This window comes from Vanacampus margaritifer, chromosome 18 (assembly GCF_051991255.1).
Source record: "Vanacampus margaritifer isolate UIUO_Vmar chromosome 18, RoL_Vmar_1.0, whole genome shotgun sequence".
Lineage (NCBI taxonomy): Eukaryota > Metazoa > Chordata > Actinopteri > Syngnathiformes > Syngnathidae > Vanacampus > Vanacampus margaritifer.
The window spans coordinates 13,618,289-13,639,458 of NC_135449.1; the positions used below are offsets into that span (position 1 = coordinate 13,618,289).

Sequence of the window (21,170 nt, forward strand, 5' to 3'; positions counted from 1 at the left end):
GGATCCAAAACCGTAAATATGCAGGTTTGTAAAGACTTGAGAAAATAGATGACATAACCCGGCTTCCTGGAAATGCCTGATCAAACCACATGGAATGTTTGTCTTACTTCATACCACTCAACCCAAATGGATCCAGTGAATTTGAGCTGAGATGTATCAAGGGAAAATAATGGTCAGATATTGCGGATGCGGAATAGCCAGAGATTTTTTACTTAAAGAAATACAAACTAAGAGGCGGTGTTTTAAATAAAAATTATATATATATATATATATATATATATATATATATATATATATATATATATATATATATCCACCGAAGCAGAACAAACACCTATCACTTGCCTCTCCTTGTGTAACAGAGAATACAATATGATTCAACACGTTTAGTTAACAGAAGAACAGCATTGATAAAGAGACTGCCACAACCTCTACACAAAAAGGTAAACACTTGGAGGGAAAACTGAGCGCAATAGGTAAAAAAAATAAAAAATAACAGAAAAATAAAAAAAAATACACAACTAAAAAGAGGGCTAAGTGCAGCACTGCATATTTCAGTCTAAACTTTCTTCAGTTCCATATTCAGATAATCAGTACAATATATCTCTAGATCTGTTAACATGCAAGCTCAATGAAGCATATGGTCAAATACACATGGGAATATACTTTTTTTTAATCCTTTCATGAATGGACATTTGTAAAATATGAAAAAAAGTCTGTCCTTGTACAGTGGTGGAAAAACAATATGTCATTTGCAAGAATGAGCAGTAGAGAATCCACTGTATTAGATAGTGTTTTCTTATAAAACAAAAAAAAACTACATTCATTTCACCGAACAAAGTTCACATACAAAACAAAAAAAGAAGAAAATATCAGGTGATATTTTGACTGTTTATCAAGACCCCACTCACTGGTCCTTGGAAAAATGACGAGATCCAAAGACATATTTGCACAACGGAATACTGCATATAGATCTACTCACAAGTGGGTCAAGGGAAGCTAGCTGCCGAACATGGGAATGTCCACACGTACACGCGCTTCCCTTGGTGGCTGATATTTGCTTGGTCGCATGTTGGATCTCCAAGTGCCGACAATGCAACCGGGTGGTGAGGCTGTTGGTGTGTTTCAGTCCCAAAATGTCAGCTGGAATTTGGGATTCTCGTCCCCTGTGCTTCAAGAGGGGGTTCCCGCTCATAAACCGGCAATGCTGGGATTTTCTTTGTTCCACGTGGAGGGGGGAGGACGAGATTGGAACATTCACTTATAGTAATCTCTTCTCTTTTTGGCACTTTGCCATAGATGACCGGTACAGGTGAAGAGGTCAGAGTCTGGACGGCGTGAGGCTCAATGTGGGGCTCAGGATGCATATAGAGAGGGGGGAGGGGGGTGGGGGTGGAGCAGGGGGGCTACTGGTTGCCCACCGCTTCAGTAACCTCCACTTCTCCGGCACTATCAGCGGCGGCGGAGCCATTGTTGCTATTGCCGTTTGCAGCCGACGCCTCCCCGCAGTCGCCGTCCTGCGTTTTCGCTCTCTTGGAACCGGGCGCATCCTGAAGCTCGCCGTTCTGCCTCTTGGTGGGCAGGGACGCCGAGGCTGAAGCGTGGGTGGCCAGAAGGTGGAGAGGGTTTGCGACAGCTGATGAGGAGAGAACAAGTTTGTTAGTTTCATTCGTTAGGAATGATCAATTGTGCACTTCAAAGGGTTGGTTGCTTGGCCATCACTTGCTGCAGCTAATTTGGTACGCTAAGTCATTGACTTGCGACTTTTGTGATGGTACGTCGTGTGATTTCTGGCAAATTTCTGACTGTTTTTCTCTTAAAACATCATAATTAAATAAAACCAAAATTTCCGACGTGAACATAAATGCACCATTTTGCTTGCATAGCACTAGCAACTAACAAGCGTGTAGCGTATGTTATTCTGTTGCCCCTAAACGTCTTAAGCGGTTTTATGACACCCACTTGGAGTTTACTGTAAAACTAAACACACAACAAAAATAATTACACACATATTTAAAAACAAAACGTGCTTTGTTTTTAAAACTTGCTTAAGTCAATAGGGGATCCCATTGAGATGCTAACGGGAAATTTGCATCGACTTTGGGAAGAATATTCCTTTAAACACACAAATGCTGTGGAAACAAATACACACAGGTAAGATAACGCTACTCAAAAGGCACAAATTATTCTCAATCTGCGAAAAACAAGTTATTTTAATAGAGTTCAGTTGCAATTTTCTTCAGTTCTCTTTGTGTGTACACCATGTATGCATGGCACCACACTGCCCCTAAGAGGCTAACACGCGCAGGAACACCCAGTTCATTAATTTTCTCAGTTGCTATTATTTTAGTTGATTTCTTATTTTACTTTCTTGCTGTTTTATTTTGTAATTGTCATTTCAAGTTTTATTTAAAAGAGTTTTCAATGATTCAATAAATTGTACTTTTCTCAAAATTCAAGCATTCCAAAAGCCAAGGACTTTCTTTGTCTTAACGCTAAATTCCACAACACAAGATAAAAACAAATATGATAAAAATATAAGGCTAATGCTTAAGAATGAAAATGAGGAATATGCAGGAGACTTGAATTTCACATATTTAAAAAGTTATTTTGTACATGACAAAAAAAAGTGTTCCGAATGGGCATGACGCTATGATAGATTTAAAATAGATGCGTTTTTAGCAATTAAATAAATACTAAATTTTGAAATCAATAATTGTTTTCTTAATCGTGATTTCAATCTCAATCTCAATCAAATAATCGTGAGTTGTTTTCTTTCCAGCCCTATTATGTACTCTAACCATATACAGTACAGCAGTTGTACACAAGAAAGAATGGTTTCATTACTTACACATAACAATAACGGCACAGTATCCTTAAATACACATCATGAAATTTGTTGATACGGTCGGGCCCTTAATGTAATCCCTTCATATGTCGTGCAAAAAAAGAAAAGAAAAAACGCTAGTGGTCAGACGAACATGTGCAGTATGGATTCACATATATAAAGGAACGTATGGTGTTCCACACGGGTCAATTCTGGGGCCTCTGCTGTTTTCATTGTATCTGCTGCCTTTGGTTCCATCCTAAGAGAGCAGGGGTGGTTATTTTTAAAGTGCTTTATAAATAAAACGTTACTCTCCCCATTCATTTTGTTCACCAGTATACGCTATGCCTAACTATGTCTCTCCAACCGTTACTACAGTATCACAAATTTAAGTATCGTTAATACACATGACAAGTCTTGCCTCTTTACAGTTGAAAATCTGTAAGTCTTTTAAAAAAATTTTTTTTATCTGGATGCCATTTGTTTTTGAAATGCTGGCCTAAGATATGTGCTGTAACAATAAGGCCAAAATTGAGCCAGAGCCAGATGACAGTTGGAAGAGCTGAAAAGAAGCAAGGTGAGGTCAGTCAGGAAAAACAAAATAAAAAGAGATAAAGATCGTGAGAGTGAGATACAAGCAGAGTTTGTGTTGAACACTTTATACAAATTATGAAATATCCGGCTAGAAGGTTGAGCCATGTGGATTATTTCCACCTTTTGTGTTATTCACTTTCAGTTAAATTAAGAATTTCTGTTCCAATACTTTTGCTCACTTAAAAATTGGGAGCCTTGAAACAAAAGGTCCCAAATGTCGGTTGACAAATTTAAGGATAAAAAGATGAAGTATCTTCTGTTTTGAACCCAAGGCTCAGGTGTGTGTGTGGGAGGAGTCACCTGTGGCAGCAGAACTGATGGGGATCAGGTGGGTGCCATTTTGCGTGATGGCCTTGATAGGCAGCTGGTGCTGGCCGAGCGGAGCCTGTTGCATGATGGTTACTGTAGTCAGCGGAGCGGCTTGAGAGCTCTGGATGATGCGGCTGACTCCGCCTATAGATGAGGTTGTGATGGATGGGAGCGGCTCCACTTTCACTATTCACGAAAGGAGACAATATCATCATCATCATCATCGTCATCGTCGTCGTCAGCCACCTGACGCAAACCTTTGATGTCTTGGTGCTCTCCCCCTCCATTCTCCTGAGAGTCCGGCTTGGGCTGCACGCCGACCGTCGTCATGGTGACGGTGGGGATCTGGTGGACGACGTGGACCGTCTGCATGACGGGGGCGGGGCTAACCGTCGTGGTCACGATGGCCGGCGTGGCCACGGCGTAGGTGACGGGCTTCATGGTCGTCTGAGGCATCTGCCGTTGCACGGCGATCAACACGGGCTGGTTAGTGAGCGGAGAACCTGTTGGGGTACGCGGTTGGGGACTCATGTCATCTTGCTGGGCTTCAGAACTAATTCATGGATGTTTTGTGTGGAATCTATTTAGATGAATCACTTGAGGCAGACATTCAGAGCACTACTAGAACCAGTTGAAAAATATATAACAAGACATCAACATTTAAAACCCGTAATACAATCAAATTGACATTTGTAGCTACTTTATTTTTTTCTGAATCCATCTTCGTGCATAGGAGCTCCCCTTGAGTTGACTTTGAGTTGCATTTTTATGTATGAAAAGTGCTATATAAATCATTTTTACATCAGATTGACAGCAGTTTTTTTAAAGGGTCATCACAATAATGTTTGACATCACAGTTGCTGAGGAAACGACCAATCGCAGCTGTAGCTTGAGAATGTCACATGACCAAACTCATAAGAGAGGTGAGCTGTGATTGGTCTTTACCAGAGCAACTTTGATGTCATTTTCAGTCGACAGCAAGTGGCAAAATGGCTTTTGATTTTGCTGTTTCATATTCCACAAACGCAATATTAATCAAAATGCCGGGTTTAGATCATTTTTTTAACCACAATTTTTATTTAACTTTTATGTGCAAATGCATTTTAATCAGACGTGGCAAATCCAGGTCCAGAAAGTAAAAATCCTGCCACGGTTTGTCTGCTTGACACTCAGTATAAAGGGTTGGAATTGGGGGGTTAGATCACCATGTGATTCCCGAGAGCAATCATTGCTGCTCACCGCTCCCTCAGGGGATGGGTCAAATGCGGAGAACGAATTTCGCCCCCACTTAGTTGGGTGGAATTTACCTTACCTTTACCTTTAGCCCCAGGTGCTAGCTAGTTAGCTCCCATGGTGTGTGTTTACCTTTTAGGGAGCTAGCTAGCTAGCATCGGGTGCTTAAGACAAACTCTGGCAGGGTTTTTTACTTTCTGGACTCGGATTTGCTACCTCTGATTTTACCTGAATCACCATTTAAGTTTTCTTTCTTTCCGATATTTAGTCACTGTGGTCATGTTCAAACTGTGCATAATGTTACAGTGGCTTAAAATAGTTAAGGTATTCTGTGAAGGAATAAAATGTCTGCCTTGTTTCTGAATAACACTTAAGCCTACTCCACTAATGTATTTTAATGTTAGTCATCATTTTTTTTCAGATGGTACATCATGTAACGTTCGAGATCCACTAATGTAAAATTTTTTTGTTGTTTTTTGTTACCAGTGGAGTTCTGTGCAAAGCGAGCCTCTTGAATGACGGCAAGTTTCGGCTGGACGGTGGCAGTCGGTGTGGGGGCTGGTGGCGGGGTTGGCTCTGTTTCCATAGAGACCGGGGACCCTTCTCTGGAGAGGCTATCTGGGGTCTGCACGCCACTGGAGTGAGCCGACAGCGCCCCGGTGTGATTGGGAGAAGCGGGAGCGCTCCTGTTAAAGGGTAGATCAAATTTTCCATGAATGAACACGGTCAAGCAAATTGCTGCAAATGCCAAAATTGGGAATATACCTCGACGAGAGGGGTCCTACGGGGGTTCTAAAGCAAGGCACTCCCCTGGGCCTACGTTTCCTGAAGGCTTGTTCTACGAGTTTGCCTTCAGAAGCTGGGTCAATCCTCCAGAACGATCCTTTCCCGGGCTCCTCCTGAGAGCGTGCTACTTTGATGAAGTACCGGTTCAGGGACAGGTTGTGTCGGATGGAGTTCTACACACAAATGAATGAACTTTTCATGAATATTATTAATATAGTATAGTCTCCAAAAAAATCCTGGTGAACAGACCCACATGCTGAAAGCATTCCCACATATGTTATTCGGATTCAATTTTATACTTATTATTTCGGGTACTTTTTAATTCTCACGCCGTCCGTGGAATATATCGTCTGATTCCACATTACTTACAGTATTCGCACAATTTAACATTAAATATCAAATTTTCCCCATTCATTTAACGGGACTGACATGTTACTTTTTCCAAGTCCAATTTCCACGCCCACGTTCATACATACAACTTCTCATCATTACCAGCTCTCTGATACTGCTCAGTGGGGCAGTTGGCAAAGTGCATTGTCCAGTAACTAGGAGGTTGCGGGTTCGAATCCCTCCTCCAACTGTACAGTGCAAATATATCCATGGCCATTATGCTAAGGGATATAAATGGTTACCAACTATCATATCAGTAAATGCATTATAATTTCACTGAAATGATTAAATGCACGTTAGTTTTAAGCATCAGATGACACTTTTCAAAAATAAATATGCCATTAGCCATGATTTTTGAACAAGTCAATTTAGCTCAGTGGTTAGTGCAATTAATTGCCTGCCACCACGGAGTAACTGGGTTCACTTCAAATCCTGTTTGGACCACATTTGAGTACATTAGATGGTTCGATACCAACTGAGTATCATATCAGGAAATAGATTAGAATTTATCTGAAATGATTAAATCCCACCTTAGACAGTTGCAGTTCAATTTTTCTTTGTATTCATTTGTCATTTACCTACAATTAAAAATTTGTAATTTTCACACAATTTATCTTTCAATTTTCTTCATAAGCATTCAGCTATTAGAATTCAGCTTCCAGCATTCCCACGCAATTTCTGCAGAAATTGCACTTACTCTAGTTTTTCATACATTATTCTCTTAATAACAACAACAAAATAAATATCGCCATTTGTTTTTCCACAATGTTTTTTCAGTAAAAATGTGTTCTCACTGTGTTGATTTTCCCTTCCATCTTTGAAGATGTGCTTGTCGTGTATCTGCATTTATTGTTGCGATTTATATTATTGGTGGAATTACATGTTATTCTTTTGGTGGATTAAATATTTTGATTCAATATGGTGTGGACACATTTAAGCAAGATAGAAATATAGGGTGGATCTTGACTAAAAATGTCCATCCATCTATCATCTACCACTTATCCGGGGTCGGGTCACGGGGGCAGCAACTTTAGCAGTGAAGCCCAGACTTCCCTCTCCCCAGCCAATTCAGCCAGCTCCTCCGACGGGATCCCAAGGCGTTCCCAGGCCAGCCGAGAGACATAGTCTTCCAGCGTGTCCTGGGTCGTCCCCGGGGCCTCCCACCGGTGGAACATGCCCGGAACACCTCTCCAGGAGGCATCCGAACCAGATGCCCGAGCCACCTCAACTGGTTCCTCTCAACGCGGAAGAGTAGCGGCTCGACACTGAGTCCGTCCCGGATGACCGAGCTTCTCACTCTATCTCTAAGGGAGAGCCCGGATACCCTGCAGAGGAAACTCATTTTGGCAGCTTGTATACGGGATCTTGTTCTTTCAGTCACGACCTACAGCTCGTGACCATAGGTGAGGGTAGGAACGCAGATTGACCGGTAAATTGAGAGCTTTGCCTTTGGCTCAGCTCCTTTAACATAACGGACCGATACAGAGTCCGCATCACTGCAGACTCTGCACCGATCCACCTGTCGATCTCCTGCTCCAACCTACCCTCACTGTGAACAAGACCACAAGATACTTGAACTTCTCCACTTGGGGCAGGATCTCATCCCCAACCTGGAGAGGGCACTCCACCCTTTTTCGACTGAGGACCATGGTCTCGGATTTGGAGGTGCTGATTTTTATCCCAACTGCTTCACACTCGGCCGCGAACCGCTCCAGCGAGAGTTGGAGATCACGTCTTGAAGAAGCCAACAGCACCACATCATCTGCAAAAAGCAGAGATGCAATGTTGAGGCTACCAAACCGGGCCCCCTCAACGCCTCGGCTGCGCCTAGAAATTCTGTCCATAAAAGTTATGAACAGAATCGGTGACAAAGGGCAACCTTGGCGGAGTCCAACCCTCACTGGAAACGAATTTGACTTACTGCCGGCAATGCGGACCAAACTCGTACAGGGACCGAACAGCACGTATCAGGGGGCTCGGTACCCCGTACTCCCGAAACACTCCCCACAGGACTCCCCAAGGGACACGGTCAAACGCCTTCTCCAAGTCCACAACGCACATGTGGACTGGTTGGGCGAACTCCCATGCACACTCTAGGACCCTGCCGAGGGTGTAGAGCTGGTCTAAAAATGTCTTATGCCGGAAATCCGGCACCTTGCAAGAGTACTTTAAACCCTTAGTATCCCAGGCCATCCAGACATCCATAAAATCCTGCAATGCTGTCAAAAGTACCACAGAGACATACAGCAAAAGCAAAACATTCCCAATAAAGTGAGTGTGTTACTGACCTGCCAGCCCTTATCAGCTGTTCTGTAGTAGGGGTAATTCTTTGTGATGTGAGTGTATATTCCATTCAGTGTCAATTGTTTATCAGGGGCCATGGTGATGGCTTGGACTATCAGTTGTGCGTATGAATACGCTGGTTTGGAGTCATCCTGTAGAGAGCACGAGGTGTGAGAGAAAAACTGACGAGAGCTAAAAACAACAACTGTTCACACACAAAGTTCAATCGAGTTCTGTATTCCAAAGTCTTCCTTGAAGAGCGCGTTGGGCAATTTTTAGACTTCAATGAGTTACCAAGCACATTAAAAGGTTATCTGAAGTTTACAGCCTTTATAGGAGAAATACAAATTTCATACATAGCGGAATTGTGCATCTACTACTCACCTTTGGGCTGTCTTCACCCGAAGCCTCCTTGTCATTTTCTGACTGGGAGTTATCTGCTATAAGGTCTGAGGCCAGGACCCGGCCGCTTCTATAGCTGGACAGTCCAGCCCCCCTTGGACTTGATGGGCAAGAGTTTGCAGCACTATGGAATTGATAAAAATCTTAGCCTATGTTTTTCAGCTTACAGCAATCGAGTCACAAAAGCAATGAAACCACCTCTTTTGACTGACCTTAAGGTGCCTGTAGGTGAAGGCAGTGGGCTCATAAGGTGGGCAATATTGTCTGGAATGTTGATGGTGAGTGGGGAAATTTGAGGTTGTACAGACTTGATGGGTGATTCAGCAACGTTCCTCTGCTCCTTTTTGTCACTTAAGAGTGCAGTGAATGTGATTTTAATACTTGTGCTGGGGAATCGGAAGCAACATCTGAAAACAAATGACACGCATATCATTTAAATCAATATTCCAACTACTAAATGAATGATGATGAATATGTAAAACAACTTCTCTACACTTTGGATCTGCTGCTAAGCTGTTCCCATGAAATACATTAACTAAAAATACAATACAAGGGAAGTTTTGAGTTTGCGCAGGCTACTGGTAGTTTTGGTCTGCAAACACGATTGAGGCGTGGAAACACACAAACTGGAAACATGAGGCAAAGTTCGACCGTCACATTAACTTACAATAACAATCTGGATTTAACTACTAAAGACTGGCCTAGCATCTTGGACACATATCGACCGCCGTTATATGTAAAATATGGTTTAGCGTCAAGAATACAGCAAAACGCAATCGCCATTTTGTCAGCTTACACATCTGTTGCCATACGTGAATGTTTTGGCAACACGCGAATGTTGCTTAGTAGCTTACGCATGTGGCTAGCATGTAGCTTGGGCGATACCCCATGCAAAATTGACCCACTTTAACGCAAATTACAAAAGAATCGAGGCCTATCAATGGTTTCACTTTGATTCGAGGACATGTGAATAACACAACACTCTATTCTTCTACTCGGCATACAACAAACGAGCCATTTAAATGAAAAATATATCACAGTTATGTAAAATTGTGCCCTAAAAATGAGAAGATGGTAAATGAACACGCGAGTGTGCTAATCCTGAGGTGAAATGTATGCGAGTATTGCGTATTGGGTGAAAATATATACGCCGAATAGGACAAATTTTAAAAACGATTCAAACGATGATATAAATGACGCGATTGGAGGGTTATTTAATAGGTTACAAGTACAAACATAATTCACACTTGCATATCAGGCGTGAAGGTTTGGTGTGACGTTATCACAATACAAACCCTGAGCGTTCCTTGACACAGCACGTGCTATACCGCTGCCGGACAACAAAACAACAACACAGGACAACGTAACGCACAACATGTCGTAGGTTCAAGCGCGCTAATTCAATCATCTTACATTCGTGGAAGCTGCAGAGGTGGAGCACCTCTTCTCTGGAACACCCCATCCACAAACACCCCATTTTTGCCAAGGCATCGAAGGTAGAATTCCCCCGTGCCAGTGCCATCTTCGCTCGCCGTGAAAATCTCGAGGTGCCGCCTGGAAATGAAGCTGGAGTGTCCCATGCTGACGTCCACAGAGCCTTGCGAGGAGTTCCGGCCAATGGTCACCGACCTTTTCTTCATCAAATACTCGAATTCTCGGCCCTCCAGCCGGGCTACTGCCGACCCCGACTTGCCGCTTACCACCGCCATCTTCTGAGGTATCTGGAGGATATATTTGGAATAGTGTTTGAGGCAAAAACGTCTAGGTATATGCGGTAAGGTGATGAGGTTGCTTGCGTTTTTGGGAAAAGAATGGACCCAATTTCACAACGTTCAGACAGCAAGGAACGTGCCAGACCGGGGTTACCGCGGCTCCGACGCACCGCCGCGAAGGAGAGAAAAAAAGGAGGCTCTTGGTCCAATCAAAAGCGGACAAACGGGCGGAAGTGCCCTGACTGACGTAGGATTGAGCCAATGAAAAGCAAGCCAGAGTTGGCATTGCTGTAGTGTTTACCAATTGCAACCATAAATATAAAAAAAATAGCGAAGATTGCAATGTGTGGTAGGTTGCGCTGCAGACTGACACGCAGATGAATGGAAGGGTGGAAGACTCGGCACTGCGGTGTATGGATGGAGGGGATTGCATATGGCCTCTCATGCCTTTGTCTTCTGTATGCCTGGTGTGTCGGTAGAACATATGCCAAAACACACATTGAAAAGGGAAAAAATGGCAGGAAAAAGTCTAATCTAACCTCTTAATTACATGGGTACAATATCCATTTATCTGGATCGAGTGTAAAAAAAAATAGCAACAGAGTGACCTCAAATATTCAGAGTTTCCAATTTTCTTAACATTAGAATCTACTGTATTTTTAATCTTCTTATTTCCCTCTCATTCACTATTCAGTGCTTGGCACAACAAATCATCCTCTTCCATCTCTATCTCTATGTCCTCTGCATCCACTCCAGCTACAGTATCTGAAAGTCTTCCGTCTCATATCCGCAAAGATCCTCTTTGGTCTTCCTCTTTGCCTCCTACTTGGCAGCACAAGAATCTCAGCATCTTCGACTCCAGCTCCAACCCTAACCAGGTCATTGCTACCATCTCCGAACTATACACCATGACTGGCCTCATCACTACCCTTATAAACATTTCTATTCATGTTAGCTGGTGCTGTTTTGTCACAGATCACCCCTGTATTATCTATATATATATAAAATACAGTTTGAAAGATATATATTGGTAATCTGACTTGTTGAACATTGGCTGGATTAGACATCTAAATCAAAGTGTACTTTTCTGATTGTACTTTTTTCTCAAAGACACTTCAGCTCAGAAAATGTACTGACATATGTCCAAATGTTCTGTCCCAAAGCCAAGTCCATTCTACTGCTACAACTTAAAGTAATAGTTTGCTCAATGCAATGCCTTTAAAATCAATGGGAAAACTGTAAATATGGCAATGGTGGGAACAGTACAAATACTTCATTACTGTACTTAAAAAATAGATGAACTGTTTTGTGTGTATTTTTTAGTACTAAAAAAGAGTTGAATCAGTGCTTCTTTTACCCGAGTGTTTTTTTTACATAGGTATTTGAATTTTAAGTAGCCTACTTTTGCAACCTCAGAATTATATTATTCGTTGTAGCATTCAATTGTTTAAAAAACTATTAGCAAATGTTTACATGTTATTCAAAAGCATAATAATGTTACGCTATAAAAATAAATGATAGTTCCACGTTCCAGTCCGACTGACTCCGGTTCCCATCTGAACTCCACCCAGGAATTCCTTGCAGTTGTTTAGTTTACAAACGGTAGTCCACTAGTAACCATACCGACAAGGTAATTGTGCGTGCACGTGACCGTGCGCGTGTGCGTGGAGGTCGCCTGCAAGCATTCAACTGTTTTGACACAACCACAGACACCGACCGTTTCTTTGTTTTGACACTAATATCAATACCCCTCACTTGTGTTCACAACCGTCGTGTCGCAATGTGTGAACACAGGAACCATGACGTCACACGTGTTCACAGTTGATGACGCCGGCAGGCGTATCTGGAATCATTCAGGATGGATTTAGTGTTTCAAAGTGGAGAAATCAACGTACACCGACTGAATGGCAATGGTTAGACGCGTCACAGCAGGAAATACATACATTTAACGAAATTTTATTTTTATTATTATTATTATTAAATAGGGAACGCATAGACATTTTATAATCGAGAAATTATTTTGAAGCAATAAAACAACAGTAATCATTTGTCAACATTGTACTACCATAGCTGGAATTAAATGTTATGGTAGAGCTGCCCTCTGCTGGTCTTTCATGGCCATGCAATGACATCCGAGAAGCCTAATTTTCACAGTATTCTATTGCAGTTTTCATGCATTTTGGCAGATTTTTTTTATTTTAATTATAGGTTTAGGCTTTCGTTCCGATGCAGTGCTTCAGAACACGGACTATCACGAGAGACTATGGATAGCCTATTGTATTTGTTTGTGCACTATACTGTACCTCCAGTTGGAAGAAAATGTGAAGCCCCTGAAATGATCTGGATTTCTACAAAATGTGTGAGATGTGATCTTGGTTAAGTCACAACTGCTTAAAACAACCACACAAACAAATGTTCTCATATGTTTACTGGACACACCATGTCGCATCATTTTATGCGGCCAAATAAAGCAAATTAAGAGTGTACTTCAGATTCCTTGATTCATTGATTTGTTCTTTTCACTTTGGAAGATTATACCGAAATTATATTTTTCCTTCACTTTCAACAGCTAATATCATGTTTCTTCACCAAATCCACTCTTGACATGAATTAATTGAACAATAGTTGCTGCACAGAATATTTCAATATTTGCTTGCCACAATTTTACCATGACTTCTTATTTAAAATTCAATTTGTCAGGCACAAATGAAACCAGAATGACGATGTATCTCGTGACTTCAGATAATCTTGGTCAAATGAAGCTTTTGTGAAACAAGCACCGTAACACGGACCGAATTTGTTCAAAAATGGGTTCAGTTCTTGAAGCTTTAGTTATAGTGCCCTCTCCTGGCAAAAAGCAAGACTGCACTAGATGTAAAACATCTAATAATGCATCGTATTTATATAGCGCTTTTCTATCTAATGCTTCACATACACTTAAAACGCAATATTAAAATACAAGCATACAACATTTTATTTATGATGATTATTGTTATTACTGTTATTATTATTACAAATAATGAGAAATGAATGCATGTATTCTGTTAGTGATTAGACAGTTCTAGGGGAATCTGTCATAAATTGGGTTTGCCTGTATATGGCTATTACGTGGAGTGGAGAATATTCAAATGAGGCACATCATTTTTTCCTGACACTTTCGCAAATGACGCGTCTTTGGTTTGTTTGTTTGTTTGCTCACAATTTCTCCACATTTGGGAAATAAACCCTGACAACACAAGAGACAAGTGATGACGAGTGAGGATACGCGGATCAGAAAATGGATGGATGGATTAGGGTTATGTTAACCCTCTTTGAATAAATGTGATAGCTTGTTTAGGGTATCAAACCCAAGACTCTAAAGCTTCAAACTGCTCCGCCTGCAAAATTTCAAACATTGGGTCTAACTTGCTTCTTCGCAGTAATATGCGCTAAACTCAATTCAACCTTAATTTTAGAGTAAACAACAACCATAGCTGCATAAAAAGTACAGTTCATAACCGTAAATACAATAAAACACTAAAACAATGTCGAGCCTCATGCTGAGTCATGATGCACTGTTCAGGATTTATGCTGCTCACGAAAATAAAGCCCTTTGCGTATTTTTTTGGTGTGTGAAATTAGCACCTTACTTTAGACTAAATTTTTAACTCGAGTTAAACCCTCCCGAGGGCTCTTAGCTGAATTGAGATGTAGTAAAATGATATACGAGGAAAAATTCTCAGTACGATGTATCCGATTACCTTTGGGGACGTTAACTTTAATCCATATTTAATTTGTTAGACTGCTCTTGCGGAAGGATTTCTTTGTGGCGTAAACTATTACTTCTGTTTATGTACAGTAAACTGTACACACATGTTTTTACACGTACATTAAAAAACTGCAAATATATATATTTGTAATATAATATATTTTGTGCCCCCCCCCCCCCCGCTGTTTATTGCCATTTTTTTCTTCTACAGTCAAATCATAAGAAAAAAGCAGCATAGCCTGCAGAAGTGTACAGACTTGCCACCTCCAATTCAATCATTGTTTCCATTGTCACTACGGTGTCAAGTCAAACAGTGTCATGTTCACTTGATCCACACGGGTGTGTGTTTGTGTATGTTGTGTGTTGCCTGTGGTCGCAGTCAGACAGTAGCACGGAATGACACGCGAGGTGTGAGGAGGAAATTTAAACCCATGGGGACCGCCTGCTAGCGTGTTTGTGACACCTTGGACATCCGTGTTGACATACTCATCCCTGAATGTTATGAATTAATAATGTACAGAACGGTCGCGCTTATGAGCCCTCTCGAACCTCATTTTGGAGTCATCTGCACTTCATGTATAGGGCAAGGGTCATCAACCTTTCCTGTCAAAAAAAGCCATTTTAGGCCAAATAAATAACCCAAAATTAGTCTGGAGCTGCAAAACATTTGAAGACTGTGATGAAGGGAACAGTGTGTTAGTGTTAGCTAATTAGAGCTGCACCACAAACAACGCAAAAATATGCAGCTACCGATGCTATGACAATAATTTTCTTCTACCTTTCTTCTTTAGTTTTTGGATTTGCGCGTGTGTGTGCGCGCGCGCGCAATTTTCTTAAATACATTTTTACATTTACATTTTTAGACTTTTCCGACTTTCTCTAAAATTTCCGACATTTTTGGCAATTTTATGGGTATTTTATAGTCATTTTCTGCCTCTCGACTTCCTATTTTTGGACATTTTATGCCTCTTTTTTACCGGTAATTTTGTGGACATTTTATGGGAATTTTCGTGATTTTCTTGTGTTTTTGGACGTTTTATAGTTACTTTTTTAATGTTTTATTTTCTGCTTTTTTTTTAAAATACATTTTGTGAGAAAATATTTTATGGTAATTTTCTGCTTTTCTTTAGTTTTTGGATATTTTAGGTTACTTTTTGAAAATTTTCTTTTTTGCCTTTTTTAAATCAATTCCGCCATTTTTTTTGGGCAATTTCGAGGTCAGTTTATGGTAAATTTCTACTGTTCCTATTCATTTTTGGACATGTTATGATCACTTTTTGGAACTTTTTCTGCCGACTTAAAAATTTGGACACAGGATAAAGAGACACGTGGAATCCAGAGCCCCTGGTATAGGACAAAAAAGGCATAAAAACATTTTACGAGTGTTATAGGTATTTAGTGAAAGCTTACGTTGGGTGTATTGTTACTGTTAAACGGAGAGATTATTTCAGTTTAAATACAAGCCACACTGTCAATAGGGTGTGCTACTTTAGAATGGAAACCACCTGTCCCACATATTTCATGTAAAGTTTGCAATGAAGTGTGGCGCCGCCGCCGCCAACAAAAAAAAGTCTCAACTTTGGACTTTGCTTTTTATGTCTTTATGATGGTTGATAGCATTTGGCTCCTTACAGACGTCAATTCCTGTAAAATGAGAGCACTCCTTCCTTGTACCAGCAACAAATGAACCCAGTTTGACAGGTTTCTTTTGAATAGGTTGAGTGCGGGACCATTACTCAGATTTCACAACGTAAAAATTCCCACATAGAGACAACATAGTGAACAGAAAATCAATATAAAGAGACTAACATGCAAATTAGCTCGCAACGACATTAGAGCGACTCAGCAAAAATTACATAAAAAAAAAAAATCTTCACAATAATATTTCCTATGTGCTTTCACTAGTCGTTCACCTGTTTTCTGCGATCGGTCATGTGACATTCGCAAGCTGAGCTGTGATTAGTTGTAACTTGAGCACTGTGCAACTGTGATGTCATTTTCGGTTAAGAGCAAGTGGCAAAATGGCCGCCGCATGACTTGACTAAAAACGGGTGGATTTTGCTGCTGAATTCACATTTCACAAACGCAATAGTGATCAAAATAGCCTACTGTGTTTAGACATGTGAAGGCGCATAGAATATATCATTGTAAAGAATATTTTTGGGTTGACTTAGAAAATAAAAATTCACATTATCATCATGACAGGGCAGTTTTGCTCTGTCATCCAGGTAACCTGAAAACACTTTTCATTTTGGCACCACCAAGTTTCCAAGATAAAAATCAGGAAATCCAGAAGACCAGGCTGATGAAAAGGCTGAGAGTTCCAGATAAGACCTAAAAAAATAAATTAAAAAATACATAAATAAAAAGTAAAGGGAGCAAAGATGTCCACAAGGAAGAGGACGAAGCCAGCCACATCCGGGAAAACAGCCACCAAGAAAAACAGGCAGTGGCCGAGATAAGGCGTGTGTGTAATCCACTCTTAAAGAACTAAGCTTTGCGCGTAAACAAATGTCACCGCTTTTCCGGTTGACCTTTACAACTCTTGGAAATAGTTTGAAGGGAAAAACTTGCGTGTTCCTGTCCCGTCTCAGTCCACATGCAAGACTGAACTGATTGCAGCATTATTTTCTACAGATCCATCTGAATGCTGACTGTTTTTTTTGTGTGCAGTCCAACATTGTTGCTTTATAAATGGAACATTACTACAAAAGATAACATGACTATGTTTTACCAAAATGCATTTTGTATTACGCGAATCAACAACAAAAGTAGTCCTTCAACAATGCAATGTAATCTTGGAAGAACATTGTCTGCTGGTAAACTTTATTCCTTGAAAAGTATTCCACATTCTCTTTTTCCAAACATTGACACTTATAAAAAATAGGAATTTGCTATTTACATATGAAAGATGTTCTTCTGTGTGCAGCCCGTCTGCCTTGAGTCGGGCTTGTCCCTGATTAAAAAAACTAAAAAAAAAACTAAATAAAAAAAATTAAAAAGTGACGCTAGGTTTTTCGCTCAAGGTTTTCAGTCTTTAGAACAGTTTTGAAAAGCATCACCCATTCATGGGAATCCAACCTGTGAAGAAGAAGAGAGGTTTTTGTCAGTGGCATTGCATGCAGATACTAACAATGCAAATATCAGGCCAAAGGAGTAACAGAACATTATCAAGCACAACAATTGAATTGTGTCTTTCCATTTAACTATTGGCATCCTGGTCTCTGTTTCTGCAGTACAAAAACGTTTTTAAATAACCCTTTGATAATCTATTGTCATTGCTACATTTGGGTGTGGCGACTCCTCCAGGTTTAATCTCAGGGATTAAGCGAGATTGTGACCCAAAGCAAGCCCATCAACCTTGCTTACTGTGTGTGACGGACAACCGAGTCAGCACTTTTGGCACTGAATGATGTAAAGTTTATGCAGAGTGACACTCGCAAGCTTACACCTTAATCCTCGAGGGCGTAGATACTAGAATGAACCTCATACCGAAGCAGACGCTAAAACAAGTAAAGTAAGAAAAAAGAGCTACACAGATATGATGGAATTCGTATGAAAGAGGTGACATGTTTGGATTTTAATGTAACCCCCCACTGACTGAAAAGTATATTTCGACATTTATTATTTGTTTCAAGCTCACCCACGTGCAACTTTTAACTCAGCTTTTAATGTGAACCGAGATAAAAGTTGGTGATGCACATGCCTGCTATCAACACTACTCAGTGTTTACGACTGTAGATTAGTGTTGGAGTAGCACTGGTTCAGTATAAAAAAATTAATTAAGTAACATTTTGAAAAGAGTTAAATGTTCACTCATCAGTGTTCACACATTTTTTTATACACAGAATTTTTTTTTTTTTTACAATTTTATTTTTTTACATTTTTTTTAACCTTGTTGCATGAAATATATATTTTTTAAATAAATGGAAAATTTGGTATTATTTTATTTCTTATTCAACCTTTATTTAACCAGGTAAAAACTAATTCTCATTTACAAACATGACCTGGATAACACCACCCGAGTAAATTCAGCATTGCCATTTTTTTGTTAACTTAACTGGCAATTTTGCTGCACATGGAGTTGTTCAACGTTCAGATGAATAATGAACTAATCTGTTTTGAGTCAAGCTCTGCTGGAAAATTCACAGTAAACACCCGAGTGAAGAGGTAAAAAGAAAACATTTCATAAATAAGACAGTGCCTTATGTTTTAAAAAAGAAAAACATTTATGGGAAGAAACATCGGCATTCGGGGTGGTGCAGTGTTTGTTCATCTGACTGCACCGTTTCACACAGTACACATCTCATGATCATAAGAACGTGGCTAAGGCACATTCAAATTTACTAACTGGAACTAGTGTGTGATGTGAATGTGCATAAGGTGTACTTATGAGCGAGGAGACCTTATGTATCTTCTCCCCTGTCTCCCTACAACTATTCATCTTGTGGATCAATAAAAAACGCTGAGCTCCATTAAAATGCAATTGCGCCTTTTGGGCCGAAGGCTGTCTGGCTTTCCACCTGATTACAAGTTGTCTGAAATAAAACAGAACAGTGAAGGTGAACAGAATCAGTCTGGCTCATTAATTATTTATATATATATATATATATATATATTAGTCAAGGACACCGATACAGATATATGGAGCCGATATTCATTTTCAATAAAAGGGAAAATATTGGCATAAAAAATGTAAAAAATACAAACTCCAGCTCTGATTTTTATTTTTATAAGAACATGTTTATTGAACAATGTTTAGGGTTCGTAAAATATTGAAGTGTTGAATTTTTTTTTTTGTCAATAAACATCTTTGTTTTTCAAATTTAACAAAAAGTTCAGGACTCTTCCGTCTTAAAATAAAAACTTAAGTAAATAGGTCTCTAATTTAAAACATCAATATATCTGAAGTATTAAAATTGTATTGATCTAGTTTTAATTTCAAACAAAGACAGAAGTTTAAATAACTAGTTCCCTGATTTTTTCCCCCTTTCCTGAACACTTTTTTTTTTTTAAATGGATCTATCAGCCGTATGATTCTTCAAAATGGCCAATATTTGTCAAAATGCTCAATATTGGCACCAATAATCGGTCTATTACTAATAATAATGATAATAATAATAATAATGTTTCAACTCATCAATGTAAATATATATAAAAACTAAATTTGATATAAATAAATAAATAATATATCTTAAGGTAAAATGTTTTCCAGAGCGCATGGGCTTCACTGCAAGTGTCATTTAATCAATGACAATAAAGTGAGCCATTTCATGATTATGACTGATCAGAAGCAGTGATGATGACAGACTTAAATTGGTGGCAGCAAACAACCCCAGAGGAGCGATCGAGAGCGCCGTTTCACGCCACTACTGGCCGAGTTCCAACACTCGCACCCCCACTCCTGCGCCCCCCAACCACGCGCTCCCCGCTCATCGGCGAGAGGGCGTCTGCTTTGGACACTGAGACAGAGACTACACACTCGCAGCCTCGCACCCGTCGACGGGAACACGGCCCACACGTCGCAAACCGGAAACGGAAACTAAGTTGATGGGTGAAAAACCGGAAGTCGGAAGTACCGCCTCCTCCGTGGCATATAGTCCATTGCTTGTTGACTCAATACGCTACGCATCTTGCAGGTCAAACATGTTTTTAAAGGTATGCCCGAACTTTTGCAAAAAAATAAAAAAATAATGCAACATGCACTATTGGTCAAAGAGACAAAGTAGGTTAGGGAATCAAGTTTTAGTAATGACTCTAAACAAAAAGATGTTTGGGGTTGTAGCGGAAGAAGAGGTGGTGAGGTGAACTCTTAGGTCAACTCCAGCTTTTGTAGCAATAAACGTTTTTATGGCAGTCATTTTAACATAGTGACTCTTTTCCCACACGCAAAACCCCATAATAAACAGCAGATGAATCACAATGTAGAAAAGTTATACACACCTTATCCAGGCAGAGAGATTTCTCTGATTTGTTCTCCACAGTGTGCAGATTCACATGAGAGTTCTTCAACGCATCCAACTCCACGTTTTTACCATCCGATTTACACTCAGCCCCCCCATCAAAGGCCCTGTTGTCCTGACCTGTTGTCAATTCCCAAGTAATCCGAGTGGGCTCATCGCGAGGCGCGGCTCCGTTCATCTCTTTGCCGAAGTTCTTCTTCTCCAGAGACTTCATGGCGCTTCTGGAGAGCCTCTCAGACAGCTTCCTCGCCCAGTGCGTGAAAGAGATGTCCAGGGATCCGCTCCTGTGATCGGCGTACAGTCGCACGTTGCCGGTGTACCACAAAACCCACCACACCAAACTGAGGAAAATGACAAGCGAGCCCGTGTAGATGAGAAAATCTCCGTAGTAGCGGCCGTCCACGTTGAGATTGCCAAAAATCCCCACCAAAAGTACAACCAGACCAGCAGCATCGAAAATGATGGCGAGAACGAACACTGGCGCGCAGTTGCCCACGCAGCTGGCGGCCATAGCGGCGGAGGGCCAGATGCGGGCCCGTGTAACGGCACTCGGCCCGTCAACCTGTTTTTCAGGAGGAACATATCGCAGATTTCACACCTGCTCTGTGTTCGGGTCACCTGCGGGCAAGCCACGCCTTATTTGCTACGTCACTGTAAAACGTTTGACATGCATGCAAACGATTTGATGCATTCAGGGACAGTGTGAAAAACATCCTCCACGAACGGGCAAATATTATTGTACTGTAAATTCGGTATGTGTTAAATATCCATGTAGTGTAGGAATAACAATAGGTGATTTGACAGCACCCAGTATAACGTAGTGTACTGTGTCTCTCATTAAAAAAAAAAAACATAAATAAACAAACAAATAAGTAATAATAATTTAAAACAAAACGACTAATAATGCACTGTTTGTATTTACA

At 40.5% G+C, this 21,170-nt stretch overlaps 2 protein-coding genes across 2 annotated transcripts; both read right to left on the reverse strand.

The window, feature by feature from the left end:
- Nucleotides 1-371: 371 nt before the first annotated feature.
- On the reverse strand, nt 372-10,722 carry foxk2a (forkhead box K2a). Its single transcript, XM_077551276.1, has 9 exons — nt 10,238-10,722; nt 9,037-9,231; nt 8,807-8,948; nt 8,428-8,574; nt 5,729-5,922; nt 5,447-5,649; nt 3,988-4,233; nt 3,722-3,916; nt 372-1,636 (listed from the first exon to the last, which is right to left on the reverse strand). The coding sequence occupies exons 1-9, from the start codon at nt 10,531-10,533 to the stop codon at nt 1,407-1,409; spliced, it is 1,848 nt and encodes a 615-aa protein (XP_077407402.1). The 5' UTR covers nt 10,534-10,722; the 3' UTR covers nt 372-1,406.
- A 6,355-nt stretch (nt 10,723-17,077) lies between these two features.
- On the reverse strand, nt 17,078-20,828 carry LOC144038568 (transmembrane protein 238-like). Its single transcript, XM_077551143.1, has 2 exons — nt 20,228-20,828; nt 17,078-17,365 (listed from the first exon to the last, which is right to left on the reverse strand). Exons 1-2 carry the CDS (start codon nt 20,756-20,758, stop codon nt 17,351-17,353), a joined length of 546 nt encoding a protein of 181 aa, XP_077407269.1. The 5' UTR covers nt 20,759-20,828; the 3' UTR covers nt 17,078-17,350.
- Nucleotides 20,829-21,170: the final 342 nt, after the last annotated feature.